The sequence below is a fragment of the Jaculus jaculus genome, chromosome 3 (genome assembly GCF_020740685.1).
Source record: "Jaculus jaculus isolate mJacJac1 chromosome 3, mJacJac1.mat.Y.cur, whole genome shotgun sequence".
Lineage (NCBI taxonomy): Eukaryota > Metazoa > Chordata > Mammalia > Rodentia > Dipodidae > Jaculus > Jaculus jaculus.
The window spans coordinates 166,447,217-166,469,455 of NC_059104.1; the positions used below are offsets into that span (position 1 = coordinate 166,447,217).

General features: G+C 38.7%; 1 protein-coding gene across 10 annotated transcripts in view; it reads right to left on the reverse strand.

Annotated features, from left to right (window-relative positions):
- The window catches only part of Emsy (EMSY transcriptional repressor, BRCA2 interacting), an 86,449-nt gene that overhangs the window by 19,415 nt on the left and 44,795 nt on the right, over positions 1-22,239 (reverse strand). For all 10 annotated transcript variants that reach the window (XM_045145253.1, XM_045145251.1, XM_004656253.2 and 7 more), the window contains 4 exons: positions 21,066-21,236; positions 15,111-15,247; positions 14,777-14,950; positions 13,111-13,309 (listed from right to left, as the gene is read on the reverse strand). In XM_045145253.1, the coding sequence (XP_045001188.1) occupies positions 13,111-13,309; positions 14,777-14,950; positions 15,111-15,247; positions 21,066-21,236 (681 nt within the window). The remainder of the gene's footprint in view (positions 1-13,110; positions 13,310-14,776; positions 14,951-15,110; positions 15,248-21,065; positions 21,237-22,239) is intronic.

Here is a 22,239-nt window from a genome sequence, read left to right on the forward strand (position 1 = left end):
TAGGTCCATGCTTATGGGGTCTGATGCTGGGGTCACAGTGCAAACCTTAAACACTAGGAGTCTCATCTCACTAGGGCTAGAGGCCCAGGTGCACCCATTGTTTCTCTGTCTGTCTTTGCCTCTTTCTCTCTCTCAAATAAATAAAACAATATTTTTTTAAAAAGGGATTTTAAAGTTTAATGCAATCATGAATCGTACACTATCCCCACCAGTGTGCAAGCTCCAGCAATGGAGGATCAGGTATTTCTAAGAGGCTTTCCTTTCAGTTTGTACAACTGTGACAATATTTTTTAATATTATTATATTCTTCTATTTCTTATACCAAGAAGAAATAGATCCATCCACTGGTTCTAGTATCCATATACAAATCCACAATAACCAATTCATTTCCCTCTTCCACATGAAGTCTTCAAAATAACAGACCCCATGTCCCCTCCCAAACCATACCACCCCTAGTTTCTTTGATAAATATCCTATCTCTATATTCTTCCTGATACAAAATGATAGCTGATAGCATCCATGCATAAGTCACCTTTTTTGAAAATTATGGATGTCTGTGTACTGTGTGGTGTGGTGTGTGTAATATGCATGCAGAAGTGTGGCCCTGTGCACAGGCCAACAGAATGTCAGGGGTCCTCTTCTAGGTCATTTCCTTGAGACAGTCTCTCACTGAACCTGAATCTACCTTTATTTTTTCAGTGACACTGGCTGACCTACAAGCCTAACTGCCTGAATTCAATTCCCCAGTGCCCGCGTAAAGCTGGGTCCACAACATGACACACATGTCTAGAGTCTGTATGCAGTGGCAAGAAGCCCAGTGTGCCTATTCTCCCCCACTCCCTCTGCGCGCACATAACTAAAGAGTATTACAAAACCTGGAAAGAACCTCTCCTTGCTATGCTATAATTAAACTACCAAACACACAAGCCAAAGAAAAAATATAGAAAGCTCTTAAGAGAAAAAAAGCAAGTTACCGATAAAGGCAAACCCATCAGGATAACAGCAGATTACTCAATACAAACTTTAAAAGCCAGAGGGCTTGGAAAGATGTATTGGAAGTTCTGAAAGATAATAATGGTCAACCAAGATTACTTTATCCTGCATAGCTATGTATCCAAATTGAAGGAGAAATTAGGACATTCCACAACAAAAACAGGCTAAAAGAATGTATGACAACTAACCCACCTGTGCAGAAAATTCTTGAAGGAATCTTTCACACTGAAGAGAAAGCAAAGCACCCACATGAAGAAAACAGGATAAAACAAGAGAAAAAATGGAAAACAGGAAGCACTACAAAACAAGAAGAATGACAAGAATGAACATATACCTTTCAATAAAAACTCTTAATATCAATGGCCTCAATGCCCCAACCAAAAGACACAGGCTTGCAGACTGGATTAAAAGGCAGGATCCTGCTGTTTGTTGCCTCCAGGAAACTCAACTCTCAATAAAAGACAGACACTGTCTTAGGGTAAAAGGATAGAAAATGGTATTTCAAGCAAATGGGCCTAGGAAACAAGGAGGGGTTGCTATCCTAATATCTGACAGGATAGACTTCAAACCAGTATGAGTGAGGAAAGGTAAAGAAGGTCACTTTAGGGCTCGGAAGATAGATTAGTGGTTGGGGCCCTTGCCTGCAAAGCCAAAGGACCTAGGTTCGATCCCCCAGTACCCATGTAAGCCAGATACAAGGTGGCACATGCATCTGAAGTTCGTTTGCAGCGGCTGGAGGCCCTGGCACACCCATTCTCTGCCTCTCTTGCACACACATAAATAATAAATTAAAATATTTTCTTTAAAAGAAAGTCACTTTGTACTGATTAAAGGAACACTCCAACACAAAAACATTATATTCCTAAACATATATGCTCCTAACATGGGGTCTCCCAATTTCATCAAACAAACACTATTAGACTTAAAGTCACAGATAACACCAAACACAATTATACTGGTTGACTTCAATGCCCCACTCTCATCAACTGACAGGTCTTCCCCGCAATAAGTAAACAGAGACATCTGGATAAAATTATGTCATGGAACAAATGGACCTAACAGATATCTACAGAACATTCCATCCAAACGCTGCAGAATATAATTTTTCTCAGCAGCACATGGAACATTCTCCAAAATAGACCATATATTAGGACACAAAACAAATCTTAACAAATACAGGAAAACTGAAATAATCCCTTGTACTCTATCTGACCACAACGGGATTAAACTACAAATCAGCAAGAAGAAAAACTACAGGGCATACAGAAAGTCATGGAAAAAGGAAATCAATAAATTGACAGAATCAAATGATGATGAGAATACAATATACCAAAATCATTAGGACACAATGAAGGCAGACCTAAGAGGGAAATATATTGCTCTAAGTGTCAATATTAAGAAATTAGAGAGCCGGGCTTGGTGGCACACACCTTTAATCCCAGCAGTCGGGAGGCCAGAGGTAGGAGGATCACCATGAGTTTGAGGCTACCCTGAGACTCCATAGTGAATTCCAGGTCAGACTGGGCTAGAGTGAGACCCTACCTCAAAGAACAAAAAACAAAAAACAAAACAAAAAAAAAAAAAAAAAAGAAAAGAAAGAAATTAGAGAGTTCACAAGTAAACAATTTAATGTTTCACCTTAAGGCCTTCGAAAATGAAGAACAAGGCAAACCAAAACTCAGTATATGGGAAGAAATAATAAAGATTAGGGCAGAAATTAATAAAATAGAAACCCAAATCATCATCATCATCATCATCCAAAGAATCAATGCTGGTTCTTTGAAAGGAGAAACAAGATGGATAAACCCTTAGCAAATCTGACCAGAAAAAAGAGAGAAGAGACATAAGTTAATAAAATCAGAGGTAAAAAAAAGGCACCATTACAACAGATACCAAAAAAATCCAGAAAATCATTAGGATATATTTTAGGAATATTTATGCCTCTAAGTTTGAAAATCTGAAATAAATGGATGATTTCCTTGAGTCATATGACCTACCAAAACTAAATCAACATGAGATTAAACCATTTCAATAGACCTAAAACATGTACAGAGATCCAAGCAGTTATAAAGTCTCCCAACTAAGGCCAGGTGTGGTGGTGCACGCCTTTAATCCCAGCACTTGGGAGGTAGAGGTAGGAGGAATGTCCTGAGTTAAAGGCCACCATGAGACTACATAGTGAATCCCAGGTCAGCCTGAGGCAGAGAGAGACCCTACCTCAGAAAAGTTAAAAAAAAAAAAAAAAAAAAGGTCTCCCAACTAAAAAAGCCCAGGCCCAGATGGATTCACTGGTGAATCTTACCAGACATTCATGGAAGAACTAACATTACCACTTCTCAAACTTTTCCAAAAACTAGGATGGGAAGTAATCCTACTGAACTCCTTCTATGAAGCCAGCATCACCTTGATAGCAAAACCAACAAAGACAGGACAAAAAAAGAAAATTACTGACCAATCTCCCTCATGTATATAGACACAAAAATTCTAAAAAAAAAAAAAAAAGATTGGAAAACAGAATACAAGAATATATCAGAAAGATTATTTACCCTGGCCAAGTAGGTTTTATCCCAGAGATGCAGGGATGGTTCAATATATGCAAATTGATAAACGTAATACATTATGTAAATGGACTGAATGACAAAAATCACATGATTATCTCAATCGATGCAGAAAAGGCATTCAACAAAATCCAATATCCCTTCAAAGTAAAAGTCCTACAAAGGGCTGGAGAGAAGGCTTAGAGGTTAAAGCACTTGCCTGTGAAGCCTAAGGACCCCGGTATGAGGCTCAACTCCCCAGGACCCACGTTAGCCAGATGCACAAGGGGTTGCACATGTCTGGAGTTCGTCTGCAGTGGCTAGAAGCCCTGGCGCACCCATTCTCTCTCCCTCTCTCTCTCTCTCCCCTCCTCTCTCTCTGTAGCTCTCAAATAAATAAATAAAATTAAAAAAAAATTTTTAAAAGTCCTATAGAAACTGGGAATAGAAGAAACATATCTCAACACAATAAAAGCTATTTATAACCAACCCATAGCCAACATAATACTAAATAGGAAAAAATTTGAAGTTTTTCTACTAATTTCAGGAACAAGACAAGGGTGTCCACTATCCCGACTTTTATTTAATATAGTACTGGAAGTCTTAGCTATAGTAATAAGGCAAGAGACACTCATAAAAGGGATACAAATTGGAAAGGAAGAGATCAAATTATCATTATTTGTAGATGATATGACTCTATAGATAAAGGACCCTAAAGACTCTACCAGTAAACTGTTAGAGCTGATAAACACTTTTAGCAATGTAGCAGGATACAAAATATACACACAGAAATCAGTTGATTTCCTATTTACTAACAACAAGCATGCAGAGAATGAAATCAGGGAATCTCTCCCATTCACAATTGCTTCAAATAAAAATAAATAAATAAAGTACCTTGGAATAAACCAAAGCAAGGAAGTGTAGGATCTCTACAATGAGAACTTAAAACACTCAAGTGAGAAATTGAAGGAGACGCTAGGAAATGGAAAGACATTCCATGTTCTTGGATTGGAAGAATCAATATTGTGAAAACATCAATCTTATCAAAAGCAATCTATACATTTAATGTAATCCCCATTAAAATTCCAATGACATTCTTCACAGAAATAGAAAAAGCAATCCTAAAATTCATTTGGAAGCACAAACACCCTCAAATAGCCAAAACAATTTTGAGCAACAAAAACAAGTCTGCTGGTATCATCATACCTGATTTTAAGCTACATGACAAAGTCATAGTAGCAAAACCAGCATGGTACTTGCACAAATATAGACATGTAGATCACTGAAACAGAATAGAGGACCTAGATATTAATCCAGGGAGCTACGGCATCTGATTTTTGACAAAAATGCCCAAAATATTCATTGGAGAAAAGACATCCTCTTCAACAAGTAGTGCTGGAAAAACTGAGTATCTATATGTAGAAAGATGAAAATAGATCCTTATCTTTCTCCATGCACAAGAATCAAATCCAAGTGGATCAGGGACCTTAATATCAGATCTGAAACTCTGAAACTGCTGGAGAAAAAAGTAGGGGAAATTCAACACATTGGCATAGGCAATAACTTTCTGACTATAATAACCGTAATTGCTCAGGAAATAAGACCACTAATCAACCACTGGGATCCCATGAAATCACAAAGCTTTTATACAACAAAGGACACTGTGATCAGAGCAGAGTCAACCTGCAGAACAGGAGATCTGTGCCAGCTGCACATCTGACAGAGGATTAGTATCCAGAATATACAAAGAACTCAAAAAACAGAACTATAAGAAATCAAACAACCCAGTTAAAAAATGGGCTATGGAACTAAATAGAGAGTTCGCATTGGAAGAAATACAGATGGCATATAAACATCTAAAAAAGTGCTCTATATTCTTAGCCATCAGGGAAATGCACATTGACACTTCTTTGAAATTTCATCGCACTCCTGTCAGAAGGGCTATCATCAAGAAAACAAATGACAATAAATGTTGTCGAGGATGTGAAAAAAAGGGGAACCCTTCCTTCTACACTGTTGGCAGGAATGTAGTCTGGTATAGCCATTGTGGAATCAGTGTGGAGGTTCCTGAGACAGCTAAAAATAGATTTATCATAAGACCCAGCTATAGCACTCCTAGGCATATATCCTAAGGACTCTTCTCACTACCATAGAGAAACTTGCACAACCATGTTTACTGCTGCTCTATTCACAATAAATAGGAAATAGAACCAGCCTAGATGAATAATAGATAATAAGGATAATAATTATATTTAAACAACGGAGTTCTATTCAGTAGTAAAGAAAAATGAAATTTGTGGGGAAATGGATGAATCTGGAAAGGATTATACTAAGTGAGGTAACCCAGGCTCGGAAAGCCAAGCATCGCATGTTCTCTCTCATATGTGGATCCTAGCTATGGTTGTGTAGACTTGTGTGTGAGATGGAACCAAAAATAGGTAGCAGGGGCCAGTAAGCTGGAAAAAGGGTATAGGGGAGGGAGGAGAGGGCAGGACTTAAGGAGATGGTATTGTACATATGTAAGTAGAAGAACAGATCACAGGGAATGGAATGGCCTGTGTGAGGCCAGGGGAAGATATTGAGCAAGAGAAAGATAGAGGGAGGGTCAATCACAATTCAAGATATTCTAAGACATATGAAAGCCTACTTTGGATAATAGCACATCCAGAAGCCAGATTGCTACTAGAAAATTTTCAGTGCCAGGGATGGATACCTACCAGTGAGCTGTTGGCCAGGGAGGTCCCTGTTGCCTCCAAAACATTACAGGCTATTGCCAAGGCCCTTGGTTTCCAACAAGAAATAGATTGTAAGACCCTGTTGCTGAAGACTTCACATGCCAGGGCAGCAAGGTCATTGAGAAGTCAAGCTGGGGCTGAGCTGAAAACCTCCTTTCTGTAGAGTAGCCAACTGAAAGCTAGAAAAAGCTGCATTGAATGCAACACTACGGGACAAAGAAATCATCAGCAGTGAAAACAGTAGACCCTGGAAGCCTCAAGTTTAGCCAGACTGAACAGGTGCAACAGTGGCATGTCTGTTCTGGGGGAAACCAACTGCTCTCTATTTGGACTGAAGGCCCACTCTATGGGAGGGAATAATGCTTGGTACTGAAAACCTAATCAAAAACCTATGGCAGGGAGGTCATGAGCCTCAGAGATATAAAGCCTGCTCTTGTCTGGCTAAATGCATATATTAAGCTCACCAAATGGCCCTGTAAGCACTTCAATTAATGTTTGTATTCATATAATAATGCTACTCTCACTTTTAGTTAGAGAAGCTTCTCTTTTCAGATGGCAGTGACCACTGGGGTGACCCAAAAGGCACCATAGTGCTGAGAAGAAGGGACAAAGGAGTGTCCAGCACTGAAACATCTCTATCACACCCTCCAAGGCACAGGGTCCATTGTGGAAGAGGTGGCAGAAAGAATGTAAGGGTCAAAGGAAGGGTACCAGTCCTTACAATGTGACTGTCCAGCAGAAATTGGCCTCGATATCCATGACCTCGCAGTGCCTAGCAATACCTTCACAAGACCCTCATAAAAGGAGAAAAAGACAATGACATCAAAATAAAAGAGACTTACAGAGAAAAGGAGGGAATATGAGGGAAAGTGGAATTATGGAGGGAAAAGTGGGCAAAGAGAGGGAATTATCATGGATTATTGTCTGAAAGTACAGAAGTTGTCAATAAAAAAAAAATCATACATAAAAAAAAAAAAAACACAAAGCATGGAACCTAGATGCTTCTTCCCTGGGAGTGGGAATGCAAGGGAAGCTTAGAAGCCATGATTGTAATCAAGCATTCTCTTGGCATAAAACATCCTTGCTCTAGGTCTTATATAGGGGAGATTCCTAGAAAAAGAACCTGAAGCCAAGAAAAGGTTGATTCTTTCTTAGAATGCTAATCAGTAAATGTACAAAGAATAATTGACTTTATTTTAAAAATATTTTTATTTACTCATGTGTGTGTATATGTATGTCAAGGCCTCTTGCCATTTTTTTTTGTTTATTTTTATTTATTTATTTATTTGAGAGCAACACAGAGAGAGAGAGAATGGGCAGGCCAGGGCCTCCAGCCACTGCAAACGAACTCCAGACACGTGCACCCCCTTGTGCATCTGGCTAACATGGGTCCTGGGGAAATCGAGCCTTGTACTGGGGTCCTTAGGCCTCATAGGCAAGCCCTTAACCATTAAGCCATTTCTCCAGCCCCCTTGCCATTTTTTGTATCAGGCTTTATGTACATAGCAGAGAACTGAACTGAGGCTGGCAGGCTTTGTAAGCAAGCACCTTTAACTGTTGGGCCATTTTCCCAATCCCTAATGGGCTTTAGAAAACCACCTATGAATGCTAAACCTTGTGCTTAAGTATTTGATGATGTATTTATAGTCTCAGAATGCCTTCCTACACATTTCTATTAATCCCAAAGGAGAATGTGTTAACTTCAAAATGGAGAAAATCGGAATCATCACCCTACTCGAGTGACCAATGTTTTAATTAACATCAACAGTGTTGTGGCAAACTGACATCATGTGTCTCCTAACTAACTTGAGGATCCTGAACCAAATCATGATAAAATACAAAAAAAAAAAAAGAATGGACTCTTAACACCAAATCAGTATATCCAAAATAATGAGCAGAAAGTAAGCATCACTCCACTCTAATATAAAAACTGACTCATGGCACTGGAGAGATGGTTTAGCGGTTAAGGTGTTTGCCTGCAAAGCCAAAGGACCCAGGTTTGACTCCCCAGGACCCATGTAAGCTAGATGCATCTAGAGTTTGTTTGCAGTGGCTGGAGGTTCTGGCACGCCCATTTTCTCTCTCTCTCTGCCTGCCTATTTTTGTATCTCTCTCCCAAATAAATAAAATGTATTTAAAAAACTGACTCACTATCAATACAGAAAGGTAAAGTGAATGTTATCAAATATATTAAAATATTATCCATGATAATATGCTGAAAAGCACAGCCTTTCTAAAATGAGTGTCAAATTATTTGTTTGTTGAAAGCAATGTCTGCATTTATTTTTTGGTGATGAGTTTTCAAGGATGATTTCAAATTTTACATGCTTCATGAAGCTAAATCTTTTCCTCACTGAAGTGTGAACTTTTAGCCTTTGGCACTTTTTTATTTGCATGATATTAATAAAAATTCTTATACTTCAGTTGTATGTGTGTATTTTTTTACCCTCCAGTTCTTGATTTTAAGCTCCTGGCAGGCAAGAACTGTATTTTACTCAACTATTATAGGGTCTAACATAATGCTTAGTACATGGATAGAATAAACTAATAAATGTCAAACTGAGTCAAAATTCAACAATGTGAACCATGTGAACAATGTGAAGACACCACTAAAGAATTAAAATAAGTCATGGAAAATGTTAAGAAATATTAAAAAAAAACCCAAAATAATAATAATAAATAAATAAATATTTAAAAAAAAAAAGAATTAAAATAAGGACAGGGGTGGTGGCCACGATTTTAATCCCAGCACTTGGGAGGCGGAGGTAGGACGATTGCTTGAGGCCACCCTGAGACTACATAGTGAATTCCAGGTCTGCTTAGGCTAGAGTGAGAACCTACCTCGAAAAACCAAAACAAACAAACAAAAAAGAATTCAAATAAGGGTCAAGAAGATAGCTTAGTACAGTTCTTGCCACACAAGCACAAGGATCTGAGTGGGGATCCCCAGGCCCACATAAAAACCAAGCATAGCTGGGCGTGGTGGAGCACGCCTTTAATCCCAGCACTCGGGAGGCAGAGGTAGGAGGATCGCCGAGAGTTCGAGGCCACCCTGAGCCTACAGAGTGAATTCCAGGTCAGCCTGAGCTAGAGTGAGACCCTACCTCAAAAAACAAAAAAAAAAAAAAAAAAAAAAAAAAAGAAACCCAAGCATAGCAGCACAGGTCCGTAATCCTGTGCCAGGGAGGCACTGACAGGAGAAGCTCTAGGATTTGCTGGCTAGCTAGTCTAGCTGAATCACTGATACTAGGTGCAGTGAGAGACCTTGTATCAAAAACTCAAGCAGGGCTGGAGAGATGGCTTAGCAGTTAAGGTGCTACTCTGCAAAGCCTAAGGACTCATGTTCGACTCCCCAGATCCCACATATGCCAGATGCACAAGGTCATGCATGTGCACAAAGTGGCACATGTGTCTGGAGTTCAACTGCAGTGGCTGGAGGCCCCAGCACACCAATTCATTCTCTCTCTCTCTCTTCTTCACTCTCTCTCTCTCTTTCTCTCTCCCTCACTCTCTCTCTCTCTCTCTGTTTATAGTCCCCGAACTCAGAAGGCTGAGGTGGGAGGATCACTGTGAGTGCAAACTAGCCTGGGCTACAGAGTGAGCTTCCAGTCAGCCTTGTGCTAGAGAGAGACCCTGCCTGCATCAAAGAAACCAAAGGGAGAGTGGTGAGTGAGACTTCAAAGAGGAATTGTTGACAGCTGACATAAATACAAGCCTACAACTTCTAGCCACCTTTCCTTGATCATGTCAAAAATGATTGCCCAGCTGGGCATGGTGGCACACACCTTTAATCCCAGCACTTGGGAAGTGGAGGAGGGAGTATCACCATGAGTTCAAGGCCACCCTGAGACTATATAGTGAATTCCAGGTCAGCCTGGACTACAGTGAAACTCTACCTCAAAAAAAAAAAAAAAAAAAAAAAAAGATTTCCCAGTGAACTGCTAAGTTAAAATGAGTTCTAGTATATTTTTCTTACTGGGTCTATGAATGTACACTAATTTGATTTCCTGCAATGGGTGTATGTGTAATTGTCATCATTCCATAGCCTTACGGTCTCAAGTGGTAATTTCAATATGCTTACTGTTGCTCTTACTTGATAAAACACTCCTTAAAAAAGGCACAAAGTAGAGCAGTGGCTAGTTATCCATAAAGAGTTTATTCAACAGATATCTGACGAGTTCCTGATCCAAGTAAAGAAGCACTTCTCAGTAACTTGTACTAAGTATGTATGGGAGCAAGGATACACCCTTCAGAACTTACTTCAGTGTTTTTAAACACAATCTTTTCCTTTTTCTACTTGGTATTGTTAATTTTAGGAGGCAAAACTCATTCTGTGAATTAGTTTTCTCATCTAACGTAGTAGTGGGAGACAGCAGCCACATGTCTTTAAACAGCCCAAACTGAGCTGCTTATGGGAGCAATATTTGATACTCTCGGGTAGGATGTGCTTATGTAATGTTTAGAATGACATATTAGTAATCTGTTAAGGAAAAAAAAAAAAACAAAGAGAAAAAAGTGGTGGAGACCAATCGAGGAAGATGCTCAACACCAACCTGACCTCCACACACATGCAGCGCACATGCACGTACACACATGCCTGTGCTCACAATGTAAGAACATGCATTCCACACACACATGCATACACATGCACTTGTGCTCACAATATATGAACATGCATACCATACTCACACGTTGCACACACGAATTAAAATAATGAAATGGTTGCATAATGTGAAAAGATGCTAGAAATACCCATTAAAGCAACAAACTAAAGGTGCTAAACAAACACTCCAGCAAAGCCAAACAGGCACGCAGGGAAGTATGGAGAAAGGATGGATGGATAAGGAAAAACAAGAGGGAAGAGCATCAGCTTTACTTAGATACATCAGAATATATCAGCATAGGCATAAACATCCCGGTTGTACAACTTTGACTCAAAAACACCTAATTCAGGGCTGGAGAGATGGCTTAGCAGTTAAGTGCTTGCCTGTGAAGCCTAAGGACCCCGGTTCGAGGCTCGATCCCCAGGACCCACACTAGCCAGATGCACACAGGGGCACACATGTCTGCAGTTTGTTTGCAGTGGCTATAGGCCCTGGCACACCCATTCTCATTCTCTCTCTCTCTCTCTCTGTTACTCTCAAATAAATAAAAATAAAGAAAAAAATACCTAATTCAAATACCCCAAAATCTGAAACTTTTGAGCTTAGAAATGATTCTACCAGGGCTAAAGAAATGGCTTATCGGTTAAGGCATTTGCCTCCAAAGTCAAAGGACCCTGGTTTGATTCCCCAGGACCCACATAAGAGAGATGTACAAGGTGGCAAATGTGTCTGGAGTTGGTTTGCAGTGGCTAGAGGCCCTAATGTGCCCATTCTCTATCTGCCCCCCCACAGTAAATAAATAAAAATAAAATATATTTTTTAAAAAGGAAATGATTGTACCAATGGAAAATCCTATATCTGACCTCATGTAACAGGTCACAGTCAAAACACAAGTACAATTAATTAAAAAAAAAAAAAAAAAAAGGAAAAACTGCAGGGCTTAGGAGATAGCTCACAGGTTAAAGGCACTTACTTGCAAAACCTGCCAGCTCGAGGTCAATTCCCCAGTACCCAGTAAAGCCAGATGCACAATGTGGCACATGCATCTGGAGTTCTTTTACAGAGTGGCAAGAGGCCCAGGCATGCCCACACTCTCTCCTCTCTTAAATAATTAAATAAAAAATACATATTTTTTTTAAAAAAACTATAAAATTGGCCAGGTGTAGAGGTGCATGCCTTTAATCCTAGCACTTGGGAAGCAGAGGTGGGAGGATCGCTGTGAGTTCAAGGCCACCCTGAGACTGCATAGTGAATTCCAGGTCAACCTGGGCTCTTAAGAGCAAAACGCTACCTCAAAAAACTCAAATTCCTCCTAAATAAAATTAATAAAGTATTTTTAACCTGTAAAATTACCTTCAGACTAAGTATATAACGTCTACATAAAACATAAATAAATTTCCTATTTAAACTTGGATCCTGGTCTCAAGATACAAATATTCTAAAAATCTAAAAACATGAAAACCAAGACACTTTGGTTTTATTCCTTTCAGTAAAGGATACTTAACCTGTGCCATTTATACAGTACAGGCAGTTAAGATAATTGAGCTACGTGCATACTGGATTTGAGGGGTCTCAAAGCTTTAATGAGCATAAGAGACTCTGAAAAAAAAAAAAAAAAAAACTAACAACACTAGTGATTAAAACAGCCTCCTTGCTAGCTTCAGACTTCCACCCTAACAATTAGGACAATCACAGAATTACCATCTGGGATACTTTTGAAAGTGAAAAAAAAAAACCCCACTATTAACAATTATGCAAGAATAGAATAAACTAGGAATTGTCCCATGCAATGTACAATCAGTCCACTTATAGTACGCCTCTGATCACTCTGATTCTTTCTCAAGGTTTGGCAATAATCACTTCAAAGTAATATTCACTTTCCTGCATATTTCTTCCCAAACCAAAGATGAAGAATAAGAAAATAACCATCTGGAAATCACAGCTCTGCCCAATTTGACATTGTCTACCTGATAAAAATCAGCACCTAAAGTTTGCTAGTTATTAAAAAAGAAAAAGATCCATAAAGTTTGACAACTATTTGATGAACTTGGGACATGCAGGAAAGAATGGTTAAATAAAAGAATGTCAGCTCACTTATTAATCATAAAACAGAGGAAAACAAAGTCAAAAGAACTAGCATAACGCACAGCGTGCATGAAATATCTAGACGGAAAGCCCACTTGGGGACTAGAACGCCGTCGGCAGTGCTTGTTAAATCACAGCTAAAGTGGATCTTCTTACCTTGGGACCCTTGCGAGGACTCCGTAGAAGAGGAACTACTATCTGCGTAACTCTGGGGTTCTTCTTTTCCTTCCTGAATGGACGTATGACCAGCCTCTGCTACCCTGGATGCTTGCTGCAATGTTTCTGTTACCAGCTGCCTCGTTTGTTCACTAACAACGGTGGCTTGAAATGTCACTGGTTTGGGTTTAATAAGAACCTAGAAGAAAAGCAGAAATATGCTCAGGGAAAATTTTAGAGCCTTGTTTAAAATGCTAAGCTTGGCCAGGCATGGTGGCTCAAGGTTGTAATGTTGGTACTTGGAAAACTGAGGGGGAAGCCTCCGTCCAACGGCTGCACACGACCTCCAGATGCATGTGCCTCTTCATGCATCTGGCTTTATGTGGGTGCTGGGGAACTGAGCCCAGGTCATTAGGTTTGGCAGGCAAGCTCCTTAACCACTGAGCCATCTCTCCAGCCCCAGCACAGCTATTTTTATTTCTACTGTATATGAAAGTGCTTTTAGACTCTTAGTCACTGACTTCTAAGAGTTTAAAACAAAGTACGAGCAGGTGGTGGCGCACGCCTTTAATCCCAGCACTCGGGAGGCAGAGGTAGGAGAACTGCCGTGAGTTCGAAGCCACCCTGAGATGCCACAGTGACTTCCAGGTCAGCCTGGGCTAGAGTGAGACCCTACCTCAAAAACCAAAAAAAAAAAAAAAAAAAAGAATGAAAGTACGGCTTACATTATACATTAAATGAAAGAACAAATGCAACTGTTGCTGGTGAATTCAATGAACGACTTGCATCCACAATACTAATGATTTAAAATATGTAAACAATATAGCTACAACTTTGAGGAAATAGATTCTAAATGCTAATTACAAATTTATATAGGTAAATTAATACTTTTATGCAATATGCAATTCTATTTCTCAACCAAAGCTGTTACTGTTTCCTCTGATATTCTCACAAAACTGCTAAAGTACCTACAAAACACACAGCAGCCAGCAGAATGCATCGTGGACCTCAAATTTCTAAGCAAACTATTAGAAATATTAGCCTGTATGGGATGAAAAATGAGCAAACCATTAGTATCTCTGTTATGCAGGGTTCAAATAAAACAAATCTTATTAGTAAAGTGCTCATGAAGACCATGTAAAGTTAGAAAAAGTAAGTTTTGAGAATTCATCCTTACTCAACTAACGGTTCTCAAATCACAATATGTACTTTCAGTAGATTTTATTCCAAGGGAATTTCTCCTTCACCTTTGCTGATAATGTGACAGAAATATGTAGACTTTTTTTTTTTTTTAAAGAACTGAAGAAAAGACACATTCAGTTTTAACTTTTAAAAACCAGTGTTTTCCAACTGCTGATCTTTTCCTTCAAATTTCTATCTAGAAGTTTTAGGAATTTAAAATAGCCGAGAGCTGAGCTGAAGAGATGGCGTAGCGGTTAAATGCTTGCCTGTGAAGCCTAAGGACCCTGGTTCGAGGCTTGATTCCCCAAGACCCACAAAAGCCAGATGCACAAGGGGGTGCACATGTCTGGAGTTTGTTTGCAGTGGCTGGAGGCCCTGGCGCGCCCATTCTCCCTGCCTCTTTCTCTCTCTGTCACTTTCAAATAAATAAATAAAATTTAAAAAAAAATAGCTGAGAGCCAAGAAACATCATTATATACCATACCTGTGTCTTCCCTTGCTGCCCATATACTATTTTTGTCGGGATGATTTTAGCTGCTGGTTGAACTGTGGAGCCTATTCCTTTTGGCTGAGTCACAATCATTTTGGTGATGGGTCGTGTAGCAGTGATGATAGCTGGCTTCGCGCCCGTTGGCACTGTCTGAAGAGTCTTTTCTCCCTAAGTTGAAGTCAATGAGATTTACATATATTTAAATAAAAAATACTGCCCTTTAACTGAAAGAGTACAAAATGATTTCGTGAGGATGAGAGATATCTATATAACTGGTCTCTAAAATCCTCAGTGGATTACTCATTCTGCAGTTCAAGCTCTTACTTACGCCAGCATTTAGCAATGTTGTGACGACGTTTTTGCCAGGGAGGCCTTGAATGGTCGTTCCTTTTCCTGTAGTCTTTTGCACAACAATCACATTGGGCTTGGAAGTCATAGGGATTGTAGTGATTTTGGTAGTTGTTCCTTAGAGAAGGAGGAAGAAAAGGAGGCCTGAGTTAAGGAGTAGTGGTTAGTTGGTTATTTCTATTTATGTTGTATACAACCAATCAGGGTCATGACATGAGGACAAAAATGAAAGCTTACAATAGCAAGGTTTTTTTTGTTCTTTTTTTTTTTTTTTTTTTTTTTGGTTTTTCAATTTTTTGAGGTAGGGTCTGACTCTGGCTCAGACTGACCTCGAATTCACTATGGAGTCTCAGGGTGGCCTCAAACTCTTGGCAATCCTCCTACCTCTGCCTCCCGAGTGCTGGGATTAAAGGCATGCGCCACCACGCCCAGCTACAATAGTAAGTTTTAACTCATCCCACAATGAGAAAATATCAAGAACTGACTCTTAACGCAGTCATGTTTTGAGCATCTACGGACCTGTAACAAATTCAGATTCTAAAATCATCACTGTCCATTTCCCCATCAATGTATCGTTCCTGACTAATTAAATGAAACAAATCAAAAACACTATTCCATGGTACATTTCCCTCAAATTTAGTATTAAATCTATGTGACCAGCATAATGGAAAAACTTTAAAAAAGAACATTAGTGGTAAATATCAAACTTTACTAGACTAGAGAAAACTTATGAAAAGAATTAACATCTAACAAAGCCACGTGCAGCAGAGCCTGCCTGTGACCCCAGCACTTGGGACGTGAAGGAAGGACTGTGATAGATGAGCCTATGCTACATACAGACCAAGTTCAAAACAATAGAAGCGGATCAACTGCATTTCTGGGGGATTACAAAAGACAAAGAGAACACAGATACAAAAAGAAGTTCCACTTCAACCTATGCTTTTTACTGAGCAGCACTGTGGGGAGTGTGAAAATGAAACTGATTTACATAAGTAAATTTATTGTTTTCAACCTTTAAATATCCTTTCTAGTCATATAAACATATCTTGGCCTCTCCCCTGAACTAGTCCCTAATTTGTATCTTTTCTGCCTATCAAATCATCTACTACCAAATATTTGCTCTATACTCTCGTTGCCCAAGTTAAAAAAAAAAAAAAAAGTGTTTACTTGAGAGACAGAGAGAAAGAGAGAGAATGGGTATGCTGGCCAGGACCTCTAGCCACTGCAAATGAATTCTAGATGCATGCATTTCCTTGGGTACCCTTATAACTGATGCAGAGAAAAATTAGTCCTTCAAACATTGAGTACTAGGGAATCGAACCTGGGTCCCCAGACTTTGCAGGCAAGTACCTTAACCACTAAGCAATCTCTCCAGTCTCCAGCCCTTTTTGTTTTGTTTTGCCTGATACAAATTGTTTTTTTCCCTTTTTTCGAGGTAGGGTGTCACTCCAGCCCAGGCTAACCTGGAATTCACTATGGAGTCTCAGGGTAGCCTCGAACTCACAATCCTCCTACCTCTGCCTCCCTGGGATTAAAGCCGTGCACCACCACGCCTGGCTCTAAAATTTTTGACTAATGTCTTGATTTGACCTGATAACAAAAAATGCTCAATTCCTAGTACAATGGATGGCAATAACTTTGTAATCTTTGTACATGAATTATGTGAATGAACTCTATCAGTAGTATGTTTACTTTTGAAATGTTACCAATGCCAGTTGAATAATCACACTCCAATTGCCTCATTTCCCTACTATCTACTTTTGAGTTTCTTAATCACACAATGTCAGTGGTCCCTGACATTTCTAGCATCCTAAATAAAACTTAAAATAAAAATCTTATGTCAAGAACACAGAACATCTTAAACAGCTCTGCCTGGATACTGGGAAGATTGAAGCAATCAAACACAAGTCTTACACGGCCCATCACAGAGTCAGGATAATGAGCTCATTTCTGAAGGATCCAAACTTCTCTATAAAATAGTTGCTTTCTTCTATCAACACTCAACACAGCTCACAAAAAACAACCCTTATAAATCTGACAGTTATCGCCTCTACACATATAAATACCTATTTTACTATATATGAGTTAAATAACCATAAGAACTGCCATGGCTTCCACTGCTTATTCTAATAGAGATGACCTTTGTAGAAAGTACCATAGAAAAATGTAAGAGCCAAAGGAAGGGTAGGACTCCTTACAACATGCTCCTCTAGACACAAAATGGCCTGGATGTCCATGACCTCACAGCGCCTGACACTACCTACACAAGACCATCCTAACAGGAGGAAAAGATCATGACATCTAAATAAAAGAGAGACTGATTGAGAGGGGGAGGGGATATTATGGAGAATGGAGTTTCAAAGGGGAAAGTGAGGAGAGGTAGGGCATTGCCATGGGATATGGTTTACAATCATGGAAACTGTTAATAAAAAATAATAATAAATAAAAATAAGAAAGTACCATGGAAGCATTAACTTGCATTACAGAGTAATTACATATCCAGAAGAAGTAACAGTTTCATAAATAACTAATATATAGTGCTCAGAATTACTTATAATGGCCAGCCGTTCCCCTCCAAAAAAGTAGAAAAAAAATCCAAAACTACTACAACTATAAACAACGTAAAACATTCAACAACAGTATGATCATAGTATATCATATAAGAGAATATTCAATGCCCATAGGGAGGATGTCAAAATATATTTACTAGCATGGGAAAATAATCTATAATATTATAGGAAATAAGAATTAATAAGCAATATCTTGATTTAATTTTTAAAATATACATACATTTATACAAACAAATTTTATGTTCTTAAATTTTTTGTACTTTTATAAAGTTTCTGGGTTTGGTTTAAAAAGTCTTTTTTAATTTTTTTTCTTTCAAGATAGTTTTTCATTCTAGCCCATGCTGACCTGAAATTCACTATGTAGTCTCAAGGTGGCCTTGAACTCATGAGGATCCTCCTACCTCTACCTCCCAAGTGCTGGGATTAAAGGTGTATACCACCACACCTGGCCTTCAATATTCTTTTTTTAAAAATCTTTTATTTTATTTGAGAGAGAGAGAGGCAAATAGAATGGGCACACCAGGGACTCCAGCTGCTGCAAACCAACTCCAGATGCACATGCCACCTTGTGCATCTGTCTTATGTGGGTCCTGGGAAATCAAACCTGGGTCCTTTGGCTTTGTAGGCAAGTGCCCCAACCACTAGGCCATCCCTCCAGCCCATAAGTCTTCTATTTTTATAGCCATATATTTTAGGAAAAATGCTTCTTTAGGAGGAAAGGGAGTTCTAGAACTCACCATCTCCTAAAATATAAAGGCAAAAGATTGTCTTAATGCATTCAACCTAGCTACTATACTATACTAGAGACAACAGGGCTTAAAAGTTACATGAATGCTAGTCATGGTGGCTCACGCCTTTAATCCCAGCACTTGGGAGGCAGAGGTAGGAGGATCGCTGTGAGTTCGAGGCCACCCTGAGACTACATAGTGAATTCCAGGTCAGACTGGGCTGGTGTGAGACCCTACCTTGAAAAAAAAAAAAAAAATCAGAAAAAAAAAAGCTATTCATGGGGCTGGAGAAATGGTTCAGTGAAACAGAGATATATACATGATGATCTCTATGCAACCAATAAAGTCATCTCAACTGCATGACAAGTGTATTCTACAATGGTGGGAAAGTTCAGTAACTCTTCCATGCACACCACCCCATTCACTTGAAATAACAACTAATCATAAGTGGTTTTACCTCTAATATAAAGATACTGTACGTGTATAACAGATATATTTTACATCAAATCTCTGCTTGTAAGAAAATGTGCTTGTTTATATTACTCTAACCTAATATAATGTAGCTACATTATGAATAAGGTCCAAAAAGAGACCTCATAACATCAAGACACACCTTCCAGCTATATAATAGTACCAATTCATATATGTAAATAAACATTCCAAGTTTGTTCAAAAAGCTATCTTTCAATGAAAAACATGATCCACTTCATGAAAAACATCTAAGTGCTTTATAGTATTTGAAGATACTATCATGTAATATATCATAATTGGCATTTTTACTATGCTATTGAAAATATCCACTTTAAGAGCTAGAACACAATGATTCTTTCCCTACTGGTTTCACCCCCATTCGGTTGGCAATCACTGGATTTTCTCACTTACACTTCAGAGTAGAGCCAAAATTAACAGCTTTAAATGCAGTGCTTTATGCCAATACCATGCTCTGTTTGCTTTTTTCCATTTCCTGAGTTATCAGCAACATCAAATGACTGCCAGGAACTTCAATCCCTTGACTTAAAAATGTTGAAACAACTCACTTGGGGTATACAAAACATGACTAGTCTACAAAAGTTGTAGACAGTTAAAATTCACAAGGCTTGCTTAATCAGATTATTTACATAATTTTAATTAAAAAATAATAATCAATGAAAATAGATGCCATGTTTAACATTTCATTTCAGAACCTACAACATAAATAACTATAAGGATTAATGAGCCAATAAAAAACTAGTAATAAATAGGCAAAGGGTTAGTTTCAGTACTTCAATAAAATATTTTTAAAAAATGACATAAATAGGGAAAAAACAGATAAAGCTACTGAGCTGCTTTATTTTTTTAAATATTTTATTTATTTGACAGACAGAGAGAAAGGAAGAGGCAGAGAGAAAGAGAAAATGGGCACACCAGGGCCTCCAGGCACTGCAAACGAACTCCAGACGCATGCACCCCCTTGTGAATCTGGCTTACGTGAGTCCTGGGGAATTGAACCGTGGTCCTTAGGCTTTGCAGGCAAACGCCTTAACCACTAAGCCATCTCTCCAGCCCTCAGGTGTTTTATTTTTAATAAGCTAAAGTGACACTGGTACTGGAATGTACACACTAAGTCCCCACAACATACTGAAATGTGTAATTCTTACTGTCTTGTTTGTAAGGTATGTTCAGGTAAACTTGACCCAGCTAAACCCAAATCTGTCATTTGTAAAGTTGGTACAATACTAACTACATCAAGATGTATTATGTAGTCTGAAATGATTGACAAAGGAAACTATTTTTTAAAAGAATGTCTCTGTGCATATACAGTAGGATTGTGGGGCAAACCTGCAATCCCAGCACCCATAAAGTGGCAGCAGGAGGATCAGATGTCCAAGGTCATTCTTGGCTACACAGAAAGGATGAGTTTAGCCTAGGATACATAAAACAGTGTTGCATGTGTGTGCGCGCACACACACACACACACACACACACACACACACAAGCTTCTATTTTAGAATTATCAAAAGCTTTATATGTGGCTACTAATACTGAAATTAAAAACTATTCAGAAACCTGGAGTAGTGGTGCATGCCTTTAATCCCAGCCCTTGGGTGGCAGAGAGGTAGGAGGATCGCTGTGAGTTCAAGGCCACCCTGAAACTACATAGTAAATTCCAGGTCAGCCTGAGCTAAAGTGAGACCCTACCTTGAAAAACAAACAAACAAATAAAGCAACAACAACAACAAAAAAAAAACAACCTAATCAATCACCAAATATAAGGACAAAAAAACAAAGCTTTAGCAGTTAAGTGCTTGCCGGTGAAGCCTAAGGACCCCGGTTTGAGGCTCAATTCCCCAAGACCCACAGATGCACAAGGGGGCTCACGTGTCTGGAGTTCCTTTGCAATGGCTGGAGGCCCTGGCACGCCCATTCTCTCTCTATCTATCTGGAGCTTTCTCTCTCTGTCTGTTGCTCTCAAATAAATAAATAAATATATACATATATATATATATATATATATATATATATATTTTTTTTTTTTTTTAAAAAAAAAAAGCAAAGCTTTACATCTCCAAGGAGAACTGGTGGAACCCTGCCGCAGTGATACATGGTTTTTCCTCTCACAGGTCAATCACACTTTCAATGTATTTCAGATAGACCTACCAGAAACTATATTACTGCTAATTATCTTGCCCCCCAAGGTAGCCAATGATTTGGGTACCACTGTAATGATGCTGCCACTGGTAGTTTTCACATAGGTTGCAGCTCCAGGGGTTGCAGCCATCCGACCTAAGGATGGGCTCACTGTTGGCCGGGTATAGGTTGCCTGTGTGCCTGCAGGGAGGGGGAAAAAAAAGAAAAATGTTATTTATAAAAGAATGCTAATCAATACAATTTAACTATAATTAAATGTAATCTACATCCCTTTAACTCAAAAATAGAATTTCAAGGGATGTGTGTATGTGTGTGTGTATGTACATTTAGTACTAGTATATAATATTTCAAGGCAAGAAATTAATTTGCAATTTTACAGTCAGCTTGAAATACATGTAACAAGAACCAATGCCAAGTCAATTTGAGTTAATTTTACACATAAAATTTTGTGAAGTGTTGCATCAAATTACTAGCCCAAGAAAAAGTAAAACTGTTCCCCTTTCTTCCACTATACTTCTTCCATTCATTTTATGCCAAAAAGAACTTAATCATCTATCCTGCCAGGACATTTTTGATATTTCTGTAACAGATTTAAGGTCTCCACATTTGTTTTATGCTGTCTCAGTGCCAAACACAATGTCGGCACTCAGCAAATAAAGCAGTATTATTTGCCTAAAATTTTATAACTCTTACTGCTTTATACCTTTCTACTCTCTAAATATATTTCCACCTTCTAAAGAAAGGGTTATACCATCATTTTACTAGAGATTAAAACTGAAACTGCCAAGAGTTGCCAGGGATATTTCTTTAGCCTAAAATTTTCTCTATTAACATATTTCCTCTACTTTAACTGACCTGTTAAAATATTTTTCTTTATGTCTCTGATAGGATTCTACACCTTTTCCTTGCTATTTCAAAGACTTTTCTCTTTCTCAAAAGGACTAGTTAGATTAGCCTATTGTAGTTTCTTATAAATCCAGTGATTCAGAAAGATCATTCCTAAAGTATTAACCTTGAGGTAAATCAGAAAAAAAATAAGTAAGATAACACTTTTAGCCAGGTGTGGTAGCATATGCCTTTAACCCAAGCACTTGGGAGGCAGAGGTTGGAGGATTGCCATGAGCTTTTGCCACCCTGAGACAACACTGTAAATTCCAGTTCAGCCTGGGTTAGAGCACGAACC